Source organism: Salvelinus alpinus, chromosome 34, assembly GCF_045679555.1.
Source record: "Salvelinus alpinus chromosome 34, SLU_Salpinus.1, whole genome shotgun sequence".
NCBI classification, from domain to species: Eukaryota; Metazoa; Chordata; class Actinopteri; order Salmoniformes; family Salmonidae; genus Salvelinus; species Salvelinus alpinus.
The window spans coordinates 6234049-6257174 of NC_092119.1; the positions used below are offsets into that span (position 1 = coordinate 6234049).

General features: G+C 48.9%; 1 protein-coding gene across 6 annotated transcripts in view; it reads right to left on the reverse strand.

Annotated features, from left to right (window-relative positions):
* atrn (attractin) overlaps positions 1-23126 on the reverse strand; it is a 293535-nt gene that overhangs the window by 8930 nt on the left and 261479 nt on the right. For all 6 annotated transcript variants that reach the window (XM_071382288.1, XM_071382287.1, XM_071382286.1 and 3 more), the window contains exon 27: positions 18270-18377. In XM_071382288.1, the coding sequence (XP_071238389.1) occupies positions 18270-18377 (108 nt within the window). The remainder of the gene's footprint in view (positions 1-18269; positions 18378-23126) is intronic.

The window sequence follows — 23126 nt, forward strand, 5'->3', positions numbered from 1 at the left end:
ATCCCCTCCCTATATCATCTCTCTATCCCCTCCCTATATCATCTCTCTACCCCCTCCCTATATCATCTCTCTATCCCATCCCTATATCATCTCTCTATCCCCTCCCTATATCATCTCTCTATCCCCTCCCTATATCATCTCTCTATCCCCTCCCTATATCATCTCTCTATCACCCTCTCTATATCATCTCTCTATCCCCCTCCCTATATCATCTCTCTATCCCCTCCCTATATCATCTCTCTATCCCCCTCCCTATATCATCTCTCTATCCCCTCCCTATATCATCTCTCTATCCCCCTCCCTATAGCATCTCTCTATCCCCTCCCTGTATCATCTCTCTATCCCCTCCCTATATCATCTCTATCCCCCTCCCTATATCATCTCTCTATCCCCCTCCCTATATCATATCTCTATCCCCTCCCTATATCATCTCTCTATCCCCTCCCTATATCATCTCTCTACCCCCTCCCTATATCATCTCTCTACCCCCTCCCTATATCATCTCTCTATCCCCCTCCCTATATCATCTCTCTATCCCCCTCCCTATATCATCTCCCTATCCCTCTATTCCCATCTCTATATCCGCCTCTCTGTCACCATCTCTATCCCATCTCTCTATTCATCTCTCTATTCCCATCTCTATATCCGCCTCTCTGTCACCATCTCTATACCATCTTTCTATCCCATCTCTCTATTCCTCTCTCTATCCCATCTCTATCCCATCTCTCTATCCCATCTCTATCCCATCTCTCTACCCATCTCTATCCCATCTCTCTATCCCATCTCTCTCTATCCCATCTCTCTATCCATCTCTATCCCATCTCTCTATCCCATCTCTATCCATCTCTATCCCATCTCTATCCCATATCTCTATCTATCTCTATCCCATCTCTCTATCCCATCTCTCTATCTATCTCTATCCCATCTCTCTATCCCATCTCTCTCTATCCCATCTCTCTATCCATCTCTATCCCATCTCTCTATCCATCTCTCTCTATCCCATCTCTCTATCCCATCTCTCTATCCCATCTCTCTCCATCTCTATCTATCTCTATCCCATCTCTCTATCCATCTCTATCCCATCTCTCTATCCCATCTCTATCCCATCTCTATCCATCTCTATCTATCTCTATCCCATCTCTCTATCCCATCTCTATCCCATCTCTCTATCCCATCTCTATCCATCTCTATCTATCTCTATCCCATCTCTCTATCCCATCTCTATCCCATCTCTCTATCCCATCTCTATCCATCTCTATCTATCTCTATCCCATCTCTCTATCCCATCTCTATCCCATCTCTATCCCATATCTCTATCCCATCTCTATCCCATCTCTCTATCCATCTCTATCCATCTCTCTATCCATCTCTATCCCATCTCTCTATCCCATCTCTCTATCCCATCTCTATCCATCTCTATCCATCTCTATCCCATCTCTCTATCCCATCTCTATCCCATCTCTCTATCCCATCTCTATCCATCTCTATCCATCTCTATCCATCTCTCTATCCCATCTCTCTATCCATCTCTATCCATCTCTCTATCCATCTCTCTATCCATCTCTCTATCTCTCTATCCCATCTCTATCCCATCTCTCTATCCCATCTCTCTATCCATCTCTATCCATCTCTCTATCCATCTCTATCCCATCTCTATCCATCTCTATCCATCTCTCTATCCCATCTCTATCCCATCTCTATCCCATCTCTATCCCATCTCTATCCCATCTCTCTATCCCATCTCTATCTATCTCTATCCATCTCTCTATCCCATCTCTATCCATCTCTCTATCCCATCTCTATCCCATCTCTATCCATCTCTATCCATCTCTATCCATCTCTATCCATCTCTATCCATCTCTATCCCATCTCTCTATCCCATCTCTATCCCATCTCTATCCATCTCTATCCCATCTCTATCCCATCTCTATCCATCTCTATCCCATCTCTATCCATCTCTCTATCCCATCTCTATCCCATCTCTATCCATCTCTATCCCATCTCTATCCATCTCTATCCATCTCTATCCCATCTCTATCCATCTCTATCCATCTCTATCCCATCTCTCTATCCCATCTCTCTATCCCATCTCTATCCCATCTCTATCCCATCTCTATCCATCTCTATCCATCTCTCTATCCCATCTCTATCCCATCTCTCTATCCATCTCTCTATCCATCTCTATCCATCTCTATCCATCTCTCTATCCCATCTCTATCCATCTCTATCCCATCTCTCTATCCCATCTCTATCCATCTCTATCCCATCTCTCTATCCAATCTCTCTATCCATCTCTCTATCCAATCTCTCTATCCCATCTCTCTATTCCTCTCTCTATCCCATCTCTCTATCCCTTTTTCAGTCCCTCGCTCTGTCGCTATGAATTCAATTCCATTTAAGTGGCTTTATTGGCATGGTAAACATATGTTAACATTGCCAAAGCAAGTGAAAGAGATAATAAATAAAAGTGAAATAAACAAAAATGAACAGTAAACATTACACTCACAAAACTTCAAAAAGAAAAAGACATTTCAAATGGCATATTATGTCTATATACAGTGGTGTAATGATATGCAAATAGTTAAAGTACAAAAGGGAAAATAAATAAACATAAATATGGGTTGTATTTAAAATGGTGTTTGTTCTTCACTGGTTGCCCTTTTCTCATGGCAACAGGTCTACAAATTGTGCTGCTGTGATGCACAGTAAACATTACAATCACAAAAGTTCCAAAATATTGAAGACATTTCTGTCATATTACGTGCAAATAGTTAAAATAAATAAACATAAATATGTGTTGTATTTACAATGGTGTTTGTTCTTCACTGGTTGCCCTTTTCTTGTGGCAACAGGTCACACATCTTGCTGCTGTGATGCACACTGTGGTATTTCACCCAGTAGATATGGGAGTTTATCAAAATGGGGTTTGTTTTCTAATTCTTTGTGGTTCTGTGTAATCTGAGGGAAATGGCTCCTGAGCTGGACAGCTAAACGAGCAATGGCATGACTTCACACACACACACACACACACACACACACACACACACACACACACACACACACACACACACACACACACACACACACACACACACACACAGTCCAATACTCCACACACTCTCTCCACCAGAGAGAACACACACACCCCAGCCTAACCAGGGAGGAAGTGACACGGTGTACCACCAGAGAGAACACACACACCCCAGCCTAACCAGGGAGGAAGTGACACGGTGTACCACCAGAGAGAACACACACACCTCTTTCCGAGTGAGAACACACAGATAGAGACAGTAATCATATTCATATTCTGACCCATTTTACACATTTATCCTCCTCTCTCTCTCATCTCTTCCCTCCCTCTCTCCATCTCTCCTCTCTTTTCCCTCCCTCTCTCCTCTCTCTTCTCTCTTCCCTCCCTCTCTTCTCTCTCTTCCCTCCCTCTCTCCTCTCTTTTCCCTCCCTCTCTCTTCCCTCCCTCTCTCTTCCCTCCCTATCTCCTCTCTCTTCCCTCCCTCTCTCCTCTCTCTTCCCTCCCTCTCTCTCACCTCTCTCTTCCCTCCCTCTCTCCTCTCTCTTCCCTCCCTCCCTCTCTTCCCTCTCTCCTCTCTCTTCCCTCCCTCCCTCTCTCTTCCCTCCCTCCTCTCTCTTCCCTCCCTCTCTCCTCTCTCTTCTCTCCCTCTTTCCTCTCTCTTCCCTCCCTCTCTCCTCTCTCTTCCCTCCCTCTCTCCTCTCTCTTCCCTCCCTCTCTCCTCTCTCTTCTCTCCCTCTCTCCTCTCTCTTCCCTCCCTCCCTCTCTCTTCCCTCCCTCTCTCCTCTCTTCCCTCCCTCTCTCCTCTCTCTTCCCTCCCTCCCTCTCTCTTCCCTCTCTCCTCTCTCTTCCCTCCCTCTCTCCTCCCTCCCTCTCTCTCTCTTCCCTCCCTCTCCCCTATCTCTTCCTCCCTCTCTCCTCTCTTCCCTCCCTCTCTCCTCTCTCTTCCCTCCCTCTCTCCTCTCTCTTCCCTCCCTCTCTCCTCTCTCTTCCCTCCCTCCCTCCCTCCCTCTCTCTTCCCTCCCTCTCTCTTCCCTCCCTCTCTCCTCCCTCCCTCTCTCCTCTCTCTTCCTTCCCTCTCTCCTCTTCCTTCTCTGAAGCTTTCCTTTCATCCAGGCTGAGACTTTCCTTTAGGTTGTCAGGCGAAACCTGGAACATCCATTTTCCATTCCTACAGTTAGTTTAAATACTAGTTAAAAACTAGTAGTATATACTGCTATTAGAATATACTGCTACTTTATATACTGCCAGTTTATAAATATATACACTGCTAGTAGTACATACTGCTAGTTTATATACCGCTAGTTCTATATACAGCTAGTTCTATATACCGCTAGTTCTATATACCGCTGGTTCTATATACCGCTAGTCCTATTTACCGCTAGTTCTATATACCGCTAGTTCTATATACAGCTAGTTCTATATACCGCTAGTTCTATATACCGCTAGTTCAACATACCGCCAGTTCAACATACCGCCAGATCTATATACCGCTAGTTCTATATACCGCTAGTTCTATATACAGCTAGTTCTATATACCGCTAGTTCTATATACCGCTAGTTCTATATACAGCTAGTTCTATATACCGCTAGTTCTATATACCGCTAGTTCTATTTACCGCTAGTTCTATATACCGCTAGTTCTATATACCTACAGCTAGTTCTATATACCTACCGCTAGTTCTATATACCGCTAGTTCTATATACCGCTAGTTCTATATACCGCTGGTTCTATATACCGCTAGTTCTATATACCGCTAGTTCTATATACAGCTAGTTCTATATACAGCTAGTTCTATATACCTACCGCTAGTTCTATATACCTACCGCTAGTTCTATATACCGCTAGTTCTATATACCGCTAGTTCAACATACCGCCAGTTTAACATACCGCCAGTTCTATATACCGCCAGTTCTATATACAGCTAGTTCTATATACCGCTAGTTCTATATACCGCTAGTTCTATATACCGCTAGTTCTATTTACCGCTAGTTCTATATACCGCTAGTTCTATATATCGCTAGTTCTATTTACCGCTAGTTCTATATACCGCTAGTTCTATATACAGCTAGTTCTATATACCGCTAGTTCTATATACCGCTAGTTCTATTTACCGCTAGTTCTATATACCGCTAGTTCTATATACAGCTAGTTCTATATACCGCTAGTTCTATATACAGCTAGTTCTATATACCGCTAGTTCTATATACCGCTGGTTCTATATACCGCTGGTTCTATATACCGCTAGTTCTATATACAGCTAGTTCTATATACCGCTGGTTCTATATACCGCTGGTTCTATATACCGCTAGTTCTATTTACCGCTAGTTCTATATACAGCTAGTTCTATATACCGCTAGTTCTATATACCGCTAGTTCAACATACCGCCAGTTCAACATACCGCCAGTTCTATATACCGCCAGTTCTATATACAGCTAGTTCTATATACTGCTAGTTCTATATACTGCTAGTTCTATATACAGCTAGTTCTATATACCGCTAGTTCTATATACCGCTAGTTCTATATACAGCTAGTTCTATATACCGCTAGTTCTATTTACCGCTAGTTCTATATACCGCTAGTTCTATATACCTACAGCTAGTTCTATATCAGCCTACCCGCTGTAGTTCTATATACCGCTAGTTCTATATACCCCCGCCAGTTTAACATACCGCCAGTTACTATATACCGCCAGTTCTATATACAGGCTAGTTCTATATAGCCGCTAGTTCTATATACCGCTAGTTCTATATACAGCTAGTTCTATAGTAGCCGCTAGTCTCTATTTACCGCTAGTTCTATATACCGCTAGTTCTATATACCGCTAGTTATATTTACCGCTAGTTCTATATACCGCTAGTTCTATATACCGCTAGTTCTATATACCGCTAGTTCTATTTACCGCTAGTTCTATATACCGCTAGTTCTATATACCCCGCTAGTTCTATATACAGACACCGCTATCTGCACACATTCTATCATACACGCTAGTTCTATATACCGCTAGTTCTATATACCGCTAGTTCTATATACCGCTGGTTCTATATACCGCTAGTTCTATATACAGCTAGTTCTATATACCGCTGGTTCTATATACCGCTGGTTCTATATACCGCTAGTTCTATTTACCGCTAGTTCTATATACAGCTAGTTCTATATACCGCTAGTTCTATATACCGCTAGTTCAACATACCGCCAGTTCAACATACCGCCAGTTCTATATACCGCCAGTTCTATATACAGCTAGTTCTATATACTGCTAGTTCTATATACTGCTAGTTCTATATACAGCTAGTTCTATATACCGCTAGTTCTATATACCGCTAGTTCTATATACAGCTAGTTCTATATACCGCTAGTTCTATTTACCGCTAGTTCTATATACCGCTAGTTCTATATACCTACAGCTAGTTCTATATACCTACCGCTAGTTCTATATACCGCTAGTTCTATATACCGCCAGTTTAACATACCGCCAGTTCTATATACCGCCAGTTCTATATACAGCTAGTTCTATATACCGCTAGTTCTATATACCGCTAGTTCTATATACAGCTAGTTCTATATACCGCTAGTTCTATTTACCGCTAGTTCTATATACCGCTAGTTCTATATACCGCTAGTTATATTTACCGCTAGTTCTATATACCGCTAGTTCTATATACCGCTAGTTCTATATACCGCTAGTTCTATTTACCGCTAGTTCTATATACCGCTAGTTCTATATACCGCTAGTTCTATATACCGCTAGTTCTATATACAGCTAGTTCTATATACCGCTAGTTCTATATACCGCTAGTTCTATATACCGCTAGTTCTATATACCGCTAGTTCTATATACCGCTAGTTCTATATACAGCTAGTTCTATATACCGCTGGTTCTATATACCGCTGGTTCTATATACCGCTAGTTCTATATACCGCTAGTTCTATTTACCGCTAGTTCTATTTACCGCTAGTTCTATATACCGCTAGTTCTATATACCGCTAGTTCTATTTACCGCTAGTTCTATATACCGCTAGTTCTATATACCTACCGCTAGTTCTATATACCTACCGCTAGTTCTATATACCTACCGCTAGTTCTATATACCTACCGCTAGTTCTATATACCTACCGCTAGTTCTATATACCGCTAGTTCTATTTACCGCTAGTTCTATATACCGCTAGTTTATATACAGCTAGTTCTATATACCGCTAGTTCTATATACCGCTGGTTTATATACCGCTAGTTCTATATACCGCTAGTTCTATATACCTACCGCTAGTTCTATATACCGCTAGTTTATATACAGCTAATTCTATATACCGCTAGTTCTATATACAGCTAGTTCTATATACCGCTAGTTCTATTTACCGCTAGTTCTATATAACTACCACTAGTTCTATATAACTACCACTAGTTCTATATACCTACCGCTAGTTCTATATACCTACCGCTAGTTCTATATACCGCTAGTTCTATATACCGCTAGTTCTATATACCGCTAGTTTATATACCGCTAGTTCTATATACCGCTAGTTCTATATAACGCTAGTTCTATATACCGCTAGTATATATACCGCTAGTTTATATACCGCTAGTTCTATATACTGCTAGTTCTATATACCGCTAGTTCTATATACGGCTAGTTCTATATACCGCTAGTTTATATACCGCTAGTTCTATATACCGCTAGTTCTATATAACGCTAGTTCTATATACCGCTAGTATATATACCGCTAGTTTATATACCGCTAGTTCTATATACTGCTAGTTCTATATACCGCTAGTTCTATATACCGCTAGTTTATATACCGCTAGTTCTATATACCGCTAGTTCTATATACCGCTAGTTTATATACAGCTAGTTCTATATCCGGCTAGCTAGTTCTATATACCGCTAGTTCTATATACGGCTAGCTCTATATAGCGCTAGTTCTATATACCGCTAGTTCTATATACCGCTAGTTTATATACAGCTAGTTCTATATACTGCTAGCTAGTTCTATATACCGCTAGTTCTATAAACCGCTAGTTCTATTTACCGCTAGTTCTATTTACTGCTAGTTCTATATACTGCTAGTTCTATTTACCGCTAGTTCTATTTACCACTAGTTCTATATACCGCTAGTTCTATATACCGCTAGTTATATGTTCTATATACCGCTAGTTCTATATACTGCTAATTCTATTTACCGCTAGTTCTATATACTGCTAGTTCTATATACTGCTAGTTCTATATACCGCTAGTTCTATTTACCGCTAGTTTATATACCGCCAGTTCTATATACCGCTAGTTCATATACCGCTAGTTCTATATACCGCTAGTTCTGTATACCGCTAGTTCTATATACCGCTAGTTCACATACCGCTAGTCCACATACCGCTAGTTCACATACCGCTAGTCCACATACCGCTAGTTCTATATACCGCTAGTTCACATACCGCTAGTTCACATACCGCTAGTCCACATACCGCCAGTCCACATACCGCTAGTCCACATACCGCTAGTCCACATACCGCTAGTCCACATACCGCTAGTTCACATACCGCTAGTCCACATACCGCTAGTTCACATACCGCTAGTCCACATACTGCTAGTCCACATACTGTTAGTCCACAAATAACTTGAGACTTGACTTGGAGTCTCAAGACTCAAGACTCGGTACTCGACTTTGACTTTAGACCGCTAGTCCACATACCCCTAGTCCACATACCCCTAGTCCACATACCGTTAGTCCACATACCCCTAGTCCACATACCCCTAGTCCACATACCGCTAGTCCACATACCCCTAGTCCACATACCGCTAGTCCACATACCCCTAGTCCACATACCGCTAGTCCACATACCCCTAGTCCACATACCCCTAGTCCACATACCGCTAGTCCACATACCCCTAGTCCACATACCGCTAGTCCACATACCGCTAGTCCACATACCGCTAGTTCACATACCGCTAGTTCTATATACCGCTAGTTCACATACGGCTAGTTCACATACCGCTAGTCCACATACCGCCAGTCCACATACCGCTAGTTCACATACCGCTAGTTCTATATACCGCTAGTTCACATACGGCTAGTTCACATACCCCTAGTCCACATACCCCTAGTCCACATACCGCTAGTCCACATACCCCTAGTCCACATACCGCTAGTCCACATACCGCTAGTCCACATACCGCTAGTTCACATACCGCTAGTTCTATATACCGCTAGTTCACATACGGCTAGTTCACATACCGCTAGTCCACATACCGCCAGTCCACATACCGCTAGTCCACATACCGCTAGTCCACATACCGCTAGTTCACATACCGCTAGTTCACATACCGCCAGTCCACATACCGCTAGTCCACATACCGCTAGTCCACATACCGCTAGTTCACATACCGCTACTCCACATACCGTTAGTCCACATACCGCTAGTCCACATACTGCTAGTCCACATACTGCTAGTTCACATACCGCTAGTCCACATACTGCTAGTCCACATACCGCTAGTCCACATACCGTTAGTCCACATACCGCTAGTCCACATACTGCTAGTTCACATACCGCTAGTTCACATACTGTTAGTCCACATACCCCTAGTCCACATACCGCTAGTCCACATACCGCTAGTGCACATACCGCTAGTCCACATACTGCTAGTCCACATACTGCTAGTCCACATACTGTTAGTCCACATACAGGGTCTCTCCACCACAGGAGGGTCTCTCCACCAGGGTCTCTCCACCACAGGCGGGTCTCTCCACCATATGAGGGTCTCTCCACCATAAGAGGGTCTCTCCACCATATGAGGGTCTCTCCACCATAGGAGGGTCTCTCCATCACAGGAGGGTCTCTCCATCACAGGAGGGTCTCCACCACAGGCGGGTCTCTCCACCACAGGCGGATCTCCCCACCAGGGTCTCTCTACAGGAGGGTCTCTCCACCACAGGCGGGTCTCTCCACCATATGAGGGTCTCTCCACCATAGGAGGGTCTCTCCACCACAGGCGGGTCTCTCCACCACAGGCGGATCTCCCCACCAGGGTCTCTCCACAGGAGGGTCTCTCCACCACAGGCGGGTCTCTCCACCACAGGCGGGTCTCTCCACCACAGGCGGGTCTCTCCACCACAGGCGGATCTCCCCACCAGGGTCTCTCCACAGGAGGGTCTCTCCACCACAGGCGGATCTCCCCACCAGGGTCTCTCCACAGGCGGGTCTCTCCACCACAGGCGGGTCTCTCCACCACAGGCGGGTCTCTCCACCACAGGCGGGTCTCTCCACCACAGGCGGATCTCCCCACCAGGGTCTCTCCACAGGCGGGTCTCTCCACCACAGGCGGGTCTCTCCACCACAGGCGGGTCTCTCCACCATAGGCGATAGGAGGGTCTCTCCACCATAGGCGATAGGAGGGTCTCTCCACCATTGGCAGGTCTCTCCACCATAGGAGGGTCTCTCCACCATAGGTGGGTCTCTCATCCCCAGCATCCCTCTCACTCCACCCCCAACCTCTCCTCTCTCTCCACCCCAAGCCTCCCCTCTCTCCACCCCCAGCCTCCCCTCTCTCTCCACCCCCAGCCTCCCCTCTCTCTCGACCCCCAGCCTCCCCTCTCTCCCCTCCCTCTCCTTAGTCTTACTCCACTGTTTTAGCCCCCGCAGACTCTCCCCCTGCCCCGCTCCCTACCTCATCCCTCTAGGCGGTTTCAGTGTTTTCTGTCCCATAACCAGGCCATGTTCTAGTTAACCAACCTAGGCTTTTTTCCTTCTACATCACACACTCCTATTTTCTAATCCTTTAGGTCACCCTGATGCTATACTCATCCCTCCATCCGTCACTAACATCTAGAAATAAATAATGAATCACATCATCAACATGCTCCACTATCTCTCTCTCCTCTCTCCTCTCCCTCAGTCTCTCCTCTCTCTCCCTCAGTCTCTCCTCTCCCTCTGCTCCCTCTCTCTCCCTCAGTCTCTCCTCTCCCTCTGCTCCCTCTCTCTCCCTCAGTCTCTCCTCTCCCTCAGTCTCTCCTCTCCCTCAGTCTCTCCTCTCCCTCAGTCTCTCCTCTCCCTCTGCTCCCTCTCTCTCCCTCAGTCTCTCCTCTCCCTCTGCTCCCTCTCTCCTCTCCCTCAGTCTCTCCTCTCCCTCAGTCTCTCCTCTCCCTCAGTCTCTCCTCTCCCTCAGTCTCTCCTCTCCCTCTGCTCCCTCTCTCTCCCTCAGTCTCTCCTCTCCCTCTGCTCCCTCTCTCTCCCTCAGTCTCTCCTCTCCCTCAGTCTCTCCTCTCCCTCAGTCTCTCCTCTCCCTCAGTCTCTCCTCTCCCTCTGCTCCCTCTCTCTCCCTCAGTCTCTCCTCTCCCTCTGCTCCCTCTCTCTCCCTCAGTCTCTCCTCTCCCTCTGCTCCCTCTCTCTCCCTCAGTCTCTCCTCTCCCTCTGCTCCCTCTCTCTCCCTCAGTCTCTCCTCTCCCTCTGCTCCCTCTCTCTCCCTCAGTCTCTCCTCTCCCTCTGCTCCCTCTCTCTCCCTCAGTCTCTCCTCTCCCTCAGTCTCTCCTCTCCCTCAGTCTCTCCTCTCCCTCAGTCTCTCCTCTCCCTCTGCTCCCTCTCTCTCCCTCAGTCTCTCCTCTCCCTCTGCTCCCTCTCTCTCCCTCAGTCTCTCCTCTCCCTCTGCTCCCTCTCTCTCCCTCAGTCTCTCCTCTCCCTCTGCTCCCTCTCTCTCCCTCAGTCTCTCCTCTCCCTCTGCTCCCTCTCTCTCCCTCAGTCTCTCCTCTCCCTCAGTCTCTCCTCTCCCTCAGTCTCTCCTCTCCCTCAGTCTCTCCTCTCCCTCTGCTCCCTCTCTCTCCCTCAGTCTCTCCTCTCCCTCTGCTCCCTCTCTCTCCCTCAGTCTCTCCTCTCCCTCTGCTCCCTCTCTCTCCCTCAGTCTCTCCTCTCCCTCTGCTCCCTCTCTCTCCCTCAGTCTCTCCTCTCCCTCTGCTCCCTCTCTCTCCCTCAGTCTCTCCTCTCCCTCTGCTCCCTCTCTCTCCCTCAGTCTCTCCTCTCCCTCTGCTCCCTCTCTCTCCCTCAGTCTCTCCTCTCCCTCTGCTCCCTCTCTCTCCCTCAGTCTCTCCTCTCCCTCTGCTCCCTCTCTCTCCCTCAGTCTCTCCTCTCCCTCTGCTCCCTCTCTCTCCCTCAGTCTCTCCTCTCCCTCTGCTCCCTCTCTCTCTCCTGTCTCTCCTCCCCTCTACCTCTCCTCTCATTCTCTCCGTCTCTCCTCTACCTCTCCTTTCCCCCCTCCCCTCCTTTCCTTCTTCTCTACCTCTCCTTCGTCTCTTCTCTACCTGTCCACCCTCCCCTCCTCCGCTCGCTACTGGAACGCTCTACTCTTCTGGAACTCTCATCCAGACCTGTCATCCAGACCTGTCATCCTGACCTGTCATCCAGACCTATCATCCAGACCTGTCATCCAGACCTGTCATCCAGACCTGTCATCCTGACCTGTCATCCAGACCTATCATCCAGACCTGTCATCCTGACCTGTCATCCAGACCTGTCATCCAGACCTATCATCCAGACCTGTCATCCAGACCTATCATCCTGACCTGTCATCCAGACCTGTCATCCAGACCTATCATCCAGACCTGTCATCCTGACCTGTCATCCAGACCTGTCATCCTGACCTGTCATCCAGACCTGTCATCCAGACCTATCATCCAGACCTGTCATCCAGACCTATCATCCTGACCTGTCATCCAGACCTATCATCCAGACCTGTCATCCTGACCTGTCATCCTGACCTGTCATCCAGACCTATCATCCTGACCTGTCATCCAGACCTATCATCCAGACCTGTCATCCAGACCTGTCATCCAGACCTATCATCCAGACCTGTCATCCAGACTGTCATCCAGACCTGTCATCCAGACCTATCATCCAGACCTGTCATCCAGACCTATCATCCAGACCTGTCATCCAGACCTGTCATCCAGACCTGTCAAACATCCAAACCTGTCATCCAGACCTGTCATCCGGACCTGTCATCCAGACCTGTCATCCAGACCTGTCATCCTGACCTGTCATCCAGACCTGTCATCCAGACCTGTCATCCAGACCTATCATCCAGACCTGTCATCCAGACCTGTCATCCAGACCTGTCATCCTGACCTGTCAACCAGACCTGTCATCCAGACCTGTCATCCAGACCTATCATCCAGACCTGTCATCCAGACCTGTCATCCAGACCTGTCAAACATCCAGACCTGTCATCCAGACCTGTCATCCAGACCTGTCATCCGGACCTGTCATCCAGACCTGTCATCCAGACCTGTTATCTAGACCTGTCATCCAGACCTGTCACACATCCAGACCTGTCATCCAAACCAGTCACACAACCAGACCTGTCATCCAGATTCTGTCACACATCCAGACCTGTCATCCAGAACAGTCACACAACCAGACCTGTCATCCAGACCTATCATCCAAACCTGTCACACATCCAGACCTGTCATCCAGACCTGTCGTCCAGACCTGTCATCCAGATTTGTCATCCAGACCTGTCACACAGACCTGTCAAACATCCAGGCCTGTCATCCAGACCTGTCATCCAGACCTGTCACACAGACCTGTCATCCAGACCTGTCATCCAGACCTGTCATCCAGACCTGTCAGACCTGTCTCCTCTCCTCTCCTCTCCTCTCCTCTTCTCTTCTCCTCTCCTCTCCTCTCCTCTCCTCTCCTCTCCTCTCCTCTCCTCTTCTCTCCTCTCCTCTTCTCTCCTCTTCTCTCCTCTCCTCTCCTCTCCTCTCCTCTTCTCTCCTCTTCTCTCCTCTTCTCTCCTCTCCTCTCCTCTCCTCTCCTCTTCTCTCCTCTTCTCTCCTCTTCTCTCCCCCCACATTCGGTGTTGTGCAGCTATAAACTCCTTTAATGATGTTTCCTGTGTGCGAGGCCTGAGGCCAATCACAGGTGACGATACTCTACCGTAGTCTCCTGAAAAAACTACATAACCACAACACAAGGACAGAACAAACAGCATAGTGTATGCCACACCACACTACATTACACCACGCCACACTACATTACACCACACTACATTACACCACACCACACTACATTACACCACACCACACTACATTACACCACACTACATTACACCACACCACACTACATTACACCACACCACACTACATTACACCACGCCACACTACATTACACCACGCCACACTACATTACACCACGCCACACTACATTACACCACGCCACACTACATTACACCACGCCACACTACATTACACCACGCCACACTACATTACACCACGGAGCGGAGACGGGGAGACAAAAGGAGATCTAAATTGGATCTGTTCTGCGGTCGCCAGCCTTCTCTGAACGGAGAGGAGGTAGGAAAATATCTGATGGTACAGTCACCGCTCACCATTTACACACACACACACACACACACACACACACACACACACACACACACACACACACACACACACACACACACACACACACACACACACACACATCAAATAAGACCAACAGAAAAGCCATCCAATCGGGAGAGATGTAGTACATTAGAGAAGAGAGAGGAGAGCCAGAGAGAGAGAGAGCCAGAGAGAGAGAGAGGAGAGCCAGAGAGAGAGAGAGACAGAGAGAGAGAGAGAGGAGAGCCAGAGAGAAAGAGAGAGGAGAGCCAGAGAGAGAGAGAGGAGAGCCAGAGAGAGAGAGAGAGGAGAGCCAGAGAGAGAGAGAGAGGAGAGCCAGAGAGAGAGAGAGAGGAGAGCCAGAGAAAGAGAGGAGAGCCAGAGAGAGAGAGAGAGAGAGCCAGAGAGAGAGAGAGAGGAGAGCCAGAGAGAGAGAGAGAGGAGAGCCAGAGAAAGAGAGGAGAGCCAGAGAGAGAGAGAGAGGAGAGCCAGAGAGAGAGAGAGAGGAGAGCCAGAGAGAAAGAGAGAGAGAGCCAGAGAGAGAGAGAGAGGAGAGCCAGAGAGAGGAGAGCCAGAGAGAGAGAGAGAGGAGAGCCAGAGAGAAAGAGAGAGAGAATCAGAGAGAGAGAGAGAGAGAGAGAGAGGAGAGCCAGAGAGAAAGAGAGAGAGAGCCAGAGAGAGAGAGAGAGGAGAGCCAGAGAGAGGAGAGCCAGAGAGAGAGAGAGAGGAGAGCCAGAGAGAGAGGAGAGCCAGAAAGAGAGAGAGAGGAGAGCCAGAGAGAGAGAGGAGAGCCAGAGAGAGGAGAGCCAGAGAGAGGAGAGCCAGAGAGAGAGAGAGAGGAGAGCCAGAGAGAAAGAGAGAGAGAGCCAGAGAGAGAGAGGAGAGCCAGAGAGAGGAGAGCCAGAGAGAGGAGAGGAGAGCCAGAGAGAGGAGAGCCAGAAAGAGAGAGGAGAGCCAGAGAGAGAGAGAGGAGAGCCAGAGAAAGGAGAGCCAGAGAGAGGAGAGGAGAGCCAGAGAGAGGAGAGCCAGAGACAGGAGAGCCAGAGAGAGAGAGGAGAGGAGAGCCAGAGAGAGAGAGAGGAGAGCCAGAGAGAGGAGAGGAGAGCCAGAGACAGGAGAGCCAGAGAGAGGAGAGGAGAGAGAGGAGAGCCAGAGAGGAGAGCCAGAGAGAGGAGAGCCAGAGAGAGGAGAGGAGAGCCAGAGAGAGGAGAGCCAGAGAGAGAGAGAAAGGAGAGCCAGAGAGAAAGAGCCAGAGAGAGAGAGGAGAGCCAGAGAGAGAGAGAGAGAGAGAGAGAGGAGAGCCAGAGAGAGGAGAGCCAGAGACAGGCGAGCCAGAGAGAGGAGAGCCAGAGAGAGAGAGAGGAAAGCCAGAGAGAGAGAGAGAGGAGAGCCAGAGAGAGGAGAGCCAGAGAGAGGAGAGCCAGAGAGAGGAGAGCCAGAGAGAGGAGAGGAGAGCCATAGAGAGGAGAGGAGAGCCAGAGAGAGGAGAGCCAGAGAGAAAGAGAGAGAGAGAGCCAGAGAGAGAGAGGAGAGCCAGAGAGAGGAGAGCCAGAGAGAGAGAGAGGGGAGAGCCAGAGAGAGAGAGAGGGGAGAGCCAGAGAGAGGAGAGAGGAGAGCCAGAGAGAGAGAGAGAGGAGAGGCAGAGAGAGAGAGAGACAGAGAGAGAGAGAGCCAGAGAGAGAGAGAGAGAGAGAGAGAGGAGAGCCAGAGAGAGAGAGAGCCAGAGAGAGAGAGAGGAGAGGCAGAGAGAGAGAGAGCCAGAGAGAACGAGAGCCAGATAGAAAGAGAGAGGAGAGGCAGAGAGAGAGAGAGCCAGAGAGAGAGAGAGCCAGATAGAAAGAAAGAGGAGAGGCAGAGAGAGAGAGAGCCAGAGAGAGAGAGAGCCAGAGAGAGAGAGGAGAGCCAGAGAGAAAGAGAGAGGAGAGCCAGAGAGAGAGAGAGAGAGGAGAGGCAGAGAGAGAGAGAGAGAGAGAGAGAGAGAGAGAGAGAGAGAGAGAGAGAGAGAGAGAGAGAGAGAGAGAGAGAGAGAGAGAGAGCCAGAGAGAGAGAGAGCCAGAGAGAGAGAGGAGAGCCAGAGAGAGAGAGAGAGGAGAGGCAGAGAGAGAGAGAGCCAGAGAGAGAGAGAGAGAGAGAGAGAGAGAGAGAGAGAGAGAGAGAGAGAGAGAGAGAGAGAGAGAGAGAGGAGAGCCAGAGAGAGAGAGAGCCAGAGAGAGAGAGGAGAGCCAGAGAGAAAGAGAGAGGAGAGCCAGAGAGAGAGAGAGAGGAGAGGCAGAGAGAGAGAGAGCCAGAGAGAGAGAGAGCCAGAGAGAGAGAGGAGAGCCAGAGAGAGAGAGGAGAGCCAGAGAGAGAGGGGAGAGCCAGAGAGAGAGAGAGAGGAGAGCCAGAGAGAGAGAGAGGAGAGCCAGAGAGAAAGAGAGAGGAGAGCCAGAGAGAGAGAGAGAGGAGAGGCAGAGAGAGACAGAGCCAGAGAGAGAGAGAGCCAGAGAGAGAGAGGAGAGCCAGAGAGAGAGAGAGAGAGAGAGAGAGAGAGAGAGAGGAGAGCCAGAGAGAGGAGAGCCAGAGAGAGAGAGAGAGAGGAGAGCCAGAGAGAGAGAGAGAGGAGAGCCATAGAGAGAGAGGAGAGCCAGAGAGAGAGAGAGAGAGGAGAGCCAGAGAGAGGAGAGCCAGAGAGAGAGAGAGAGGAGAGCCAGAGAGAAAGAGAGAGGAGAGGCAGAGAGAGAGAGAGCCAGAGAAAGAGAGGAGAGCCAGAGAGAGAGAGAGAGGAGAGCCAGAGAGAGAGAGGAGAGCCAGAGAGAGAGAGAGAGGAGAGCCAGAGAGAGAGAGAGAGGAGAGCCAGAGAGAGGGAGAGCCAGAGAGAGAGAGAGAGGAGAGCAGAGCCAGAGAGGAGAGCCAGAGAAAGAGAGAGAGGAGAGCCAGAGAGAGGAGAGCCAGAGAGAGGAGAGCCAGAGAGAGAGAGGAGAGGAGAGCCAGAGAGAGAGAGGAGAGGAGAGCCAGAGAGAGAGAGGAGAGCCAGAGAGAGAGAGGAGAGCCAGAGAGAGAGAGAGAGGAGAGCCAGAGAGAGAGAGAGAGGAGAGCCAGAGAGGAGAGCCAGAGAAAGAGAGAGAGGAGAGCCAGAGAGAGGAGAGCCAGAGAGAGGAGAGCCAGAGAGAGGAGAGCCAGAGAGAGGAGAGCCAGAGAGAGAGAGAGCCAGAGAGAGAGAGAGCCAGAGAGAGAGGAGAGCCAGAGAGCAAGAATACAAACAGTATCTTAAATAAGACATCAGAAACCCTACCTCTTCACACAGTATCTTAAATAAGACATCAGAAACCCTACCTCTTCACACAGTATCTTAAATAAGACATCAGAAACCCTACCTCTTCACACAGTATCTTAAATAAGACATCAGAAACCCTACCTCTTCAAACAGTATCTTAAATAAGACATCAGAAACCCTACCTCTTCAAACAGTATCTTAAATAAGACATCTCAGCCTTATTTGCACTTGTCTTTTCCTACCATCTCTTCTTTATTAAGGAAACAGGTACTTCCTATGACTGAGATATGTGGTTGTCCAACCTAGCTATCTCCAACCTAGCTATCTCCAGGTCTAGCTATCTCCAACCTAGCTATCTCCAGGTCTAGCTATCTCCAACCTAGCTATCTCCAGGTCTAGCTATCTCCAACCTAGCTATCTCCAACCTAGCTATCTCCAGGTCTAGCTATCTCCAACCTAGCTATCTCCAACCTAGCTATCTCCAGGTGAATGACTCACTAAATGGGAGTCTCTCTGGATAAGAGCGTCTGCTGAATGACTAACATGCATATGTGAGTGGCTAGGGGGAAGGGGATTGGCTGACAGGACAATGATGTCACAGTCTGATGTCACACTCACCTTGACGTTTCCACCAATCAGGTCGGGCGGCTCCTCGTCCATTTCCAAGGCAACGTTGATGGTGGCGAACGGCCGGCTAGCCATCTGCTGCATCTCACGGAGAAGTTGCTGTGAGGAAGAGGAGAGACTCCAGTGACGAAGAAGAAAGAGAACACAGTTCATTTCATAAAACTCTCAATAATCATTGTGCGTCCCAAATTACACCCAATTACATATAAATTACTACTTACTACTAACTAATTACTACTACTATTACTACTGCATTACTTCTGACCAGGGCCTTACGGGCCGGGGAATACTACCTCTCAGGACAAAGACAACATTCAATACAACAGAAATGATGAGTACAACTCTCACAACCTGCAGATAAGTGAGGTGCTGTGGATGTTTTAGACTACGACAAATACAAAGAAGAGATTCAGAGACAACTCAGCAATGAACGTTTCTATAGAAAACTGAGTGTTGATCCCACACAGGTGTTCCAAAGGGAAATATCCTCGAATCTGGAGCCCTATTAAACAACCTCTCAAAACCTGAATATGAATATCTTTGCTGCAAATGTGCCATACGGCCATGCTTATACATTTTACCAAAATGACACAAACCTAAAACACAACAAGGCAGTTATCCAGGCAGACCAGTGGTGGCAGGAATAGACTCAATGCTAGAGCCGTTGTTGATCTTTGTAGACTCTTATTAAATCTCATGTGCAATCATTACCATCTTATGTAAAAGACTCTATAGACTTCATCAACAAGATCTCACCAATAACGGGATTAACAGAAGACTGTATTTTAGTCACATTAGATGTGGACAGTCTATATACCAGCATTCCCCATGTGGGGGGGGCTGGCAGCACTAGGACACTATTTGGGAGACAGAGATACTAATGAATATCCACCAACAAACTTCATTCTAGAGCTGAATATGTTTTAACGTACAGCTATTTCAGGTTTGATGATGAATACTATCTCCAAACGAATGGAGCATCGATGGGCTCCCCATCCGCTACGAGATATGCCTCTATATGGGTCTTTTTGAAGAACGTTTGGTTAATAATGAAAACGAAAATCATTTTTTGGGGGGGGAATAAAGTCCTGAAGTGGTATCGATATATTGATGACATTTTTGTTGCATATGGGGGGGAGACGGAAAAAGAGCTGTCAGACTTTATGCCACTACTCAACGACATTGACCCCAATCTCAAATTCACTATTGAACGTGACACTCAACGTGTTCATTGCCTCGATATGCGGATTGAGAAATCAAATGGAACCCTGTTTACAACTACAGAAAAGAAACGGACAGAAATACTATATTACAAGGGGATAGCTTCCACCCTGAGCCATTAAAAAGAGGACTTCCAAGAAGCCAAGTTTTTCAGACTGTGTCGTATATGTCACTCAACAGAGGATTATCTAGAAAAAGCAGCGGGGATTCGCAATAGGTTTCTAAGAAGAGGCTATTCGCCACAATGTGTGAATTTGGCATTGGGAAAAACACGAGATGAACTGCTACAACAGAGACACAGAAAGCTACAGAACAGTCTGTAAATGTTCACAACCACATAGACTTTGAACTCGCGAAAAGTGGGAGACGCTGTCAAGAAACACTGGCATCTTTTATCACCGGACCCAGCTTTGCCGGCTGAATTTAAAAATCCAACACTTATTGTGTATAGGAGAGGTCGCAATTTACGTGATAAATTGGTTCACGCCAACTGCCAACCACAAAAGAAAAGGCTCTTTTACGCCCTCTACCAAATGGTAGCTATACATGCAGAGGATGCGCACAGTGCAACAATATGATGAAGTGTGAATATTTCTGCCACCCACACACAGGAAAACGGTTCCTAATAAATGACATTATTAGGTGTTCCACCACCCATGTTATTTACATTATTAAATGTCCATGCGGGCAAGCTCTGACGAAGGCCCTGAGGCCGATACGTAAAGCTCTGACGAAGGCCGCGAGGTCGACACGTAAAGCTCTGAGGAAGGCCCTGAGGCCGATACGTAAAGCTCTGACGAAGGCCGTGAGGCCGATAAGTAAAGCTCTGACGAAGGCCGAGAGGCCGATACGTAAAGCTCTGACGAAGGCCGTGAGGCCGATACGTAAAGCTCTGACGAAGGCCCTGAGGCCGATACGTAAAGCTCTGACGAAGGCCCTGAGGCCGATACGTAAAGCTCTGAGGAAGGCCCTGAGGCCGATACGTAAAGCTCTGACGAAGGCCGGGAGGCCGATACGTAAAGCTCTGAGGAAGGCCGTGAGGCCGATACGTAAAGCTCTGACGAAGGCCGGGAGGCCGATACGTAAAGCTCTGACGAAGGCCGATACGTAAAGCTCTGAGGAAGGCCGTGAGGTCGATACGTAAAGCTCTGACGAAGGCCGTGAGGCCGATACGTAAAGCTCTGACGAAGGACGCGAGGTCGACACGTAAAGCTCTGACGAAGGCCCTGAGGCCGATACGTAAAGCTCTGACGAAGGCCGTGAGGCCGATATGTAAAGCTCTGACGAAGGCCCTGAGGCCGATACGTAAAGCTCTGACGAAGGCCGTGAGGCCGATACGTAAAGCTCTGACGAAGACCGTGAGGCCGATACGTAAAGCTCTGACGAAGGCCGTGAGGCCGATACGTAAAGCTCTGACGAAGGCCCTGAGGCCGATACGTAAAGCTCTGAGGAAGGCCGTGAGGTCGATACGTAAAGCTCTGACGAAGGCCGTGAGGCCGATACGTAAAGCTCTGACGAAGGCCGTGAGGCCGATACGTAAAGCTCTGACGAAGGCCGTGAGGCCGATACGTAAAGCTCTGACGAAGGCCGTGAGGCCGATACGTAAAGCTCTGACGAAGGCCCTGAGGCCGATACGTAAAGCTCTGACGAAGACCGTGAGGCCGATACGTAAAGCTCTGGCGAAGGCCGTGAGGCCGATACGTAAAGCTCTGACGAAGGCAGTGAGGCCGATACGTAAAGCTCTGACGAAGGCCGCGAGGTCGACACGTAAAGCTCTGACGAAGGCCCTGAGGCCGATACGTAAAGCTCTGACGAAGGCCGTGAGGCCGATACGTAAAGCTCTGACGAAGGCCCTGAGGCCGATACGTAAAGCTCTGACGAAGGCCGTGAGGCCGATACGTAAAGCTCTGACGAAGGCCGTGAGGCCGGTACGTAAAGCTCTGACGAAGACCGTGAGGCCGATACGTAAAGCTCTGACGAAGGCCGTGAGGCCGATACGTAAAGCTCTGACGAAGGCCGTGAGGCCGATACGTAAAGCTCTGACGAAGACCGTGAGGCCGATACGTAAAGCTCTGACGAAGGCCGTGAGGTCGATACGTAAAGCTCTGACGAAGGCCCTGAGGCCGATACGTAAAGCTCTGACGAAGGCCGCGAGGTCGACTGGTAAAGCTCTGAGGAAGGCCCTGAGGCCGATACGTAAAGCTCTGACGAAGGCCGTGAGGCCGATAAGTAAAGCTCTGACGAAGGCCGAGAGGCCGATACGTAAAGCTCTGACGAAGGCCGTGAGGCCGATACGTAAAGCTCTGACGAAGGCCGTGAGGCCGATACGTAAAGCTCTGACGAAGGCCGCGAGGTCGACACGTAAAGCCCTGACGAAGGCCGCAAGGTCGACACGTAAAGCTCTGACGAAGGCCGTGAGGCCGATACGTAAAGCTCTGACGAAGGCCCTGAGGCCGATACGTAAAGCTCTGACGAAGGCCCTGAGGCCGATACGTAAAGCTCTGAGGAAGGCCCTGAGGCCGATACGTAAAGCTCTGACGAAGGCCGCGAGGTCGACACGTAAAGCCCTGACGAAGGCCGCAAGGTCGACACGTAAAGCTCTGACGAAGGCCGTGAGGCCGATACGTAAAGCTCTGACGAAGGCCCTGAGGCCGATACGTAAAGCTCTGACGAAGGCCCTGAGGCCGATACGTAAAGCTCTGAGGAAGGCCCTGAGGCCGATACGTAAAGCTCTGACGAAGGCCGGGAGGCCGATACGTAAAGCTCTGAGGAAGGCCGTGAGGCCGATACGTAAAGCTCTGACGAAGGCCGGGAGGCCGATACGTAAAGCTCTGACGAAGGCCGATACGTAAAGCTCTGAGGAAGGCCGTGAGGTCGATACGTAAAGCTCTGACGAAGGCCGTGAGGCCGATACGTAAAGCTCTGACGAAGGACGCGAGGTCGACACGTAAAGCTCTGACGAAGGCCCTGAGGCCGATACGTAAAGCTCTGACGAAGGCCGTGAGGCCGATACGTAAAGCTCTGACGAAGGCCCTGAGGCCGATACGTAAAGCTCTGACGAAGGCCCTGAGGCCGATACGTAAAGCTCTGACGAAGGCCGTGAGGCCGATACGTAAAGCTCTGACGAAGACCGTGAGGCCGATACGTAAAGCTCTGACGAAGGCCGTGAGGCCGATACGTAAAGCTCTGACGAAGGCCCTGAGGCCGATACGTAAAGCTCTGAGGAAGGCCGTGAGGTCGATACGTAAAGCTCTGACGAAGGCCGTGAGGCCGATACGTAAAGCTCTGACGAAGGCCGTGAGGCCGATACGTAAAGCTCTGACGAAGGCCGTGAGGCCGATACGTAAAGCTCTGACGAAGGCCGTGAGGCCGATACGTAAAGCTCTGACGAAGGCCGTGAGGCCGATACGTAAAGCTCTGACGAAGGCCCTGAGGCCGATACGTAAAGCTCTGACGAAGACCGTGAGGCCGATACGTAAAGCTCTGGCGAAGGCCGTGAGGCCGATACGTAAAGCTCTGACGAAGGCAGTGAGGCCGATACGTAAAGCTCTGACGAAGGCCGCGAGGTCGACACGTAAAGCTCTGACGAAGGCCCTGAGGCCGATACGTAAAGCTCTGACGAAGGCC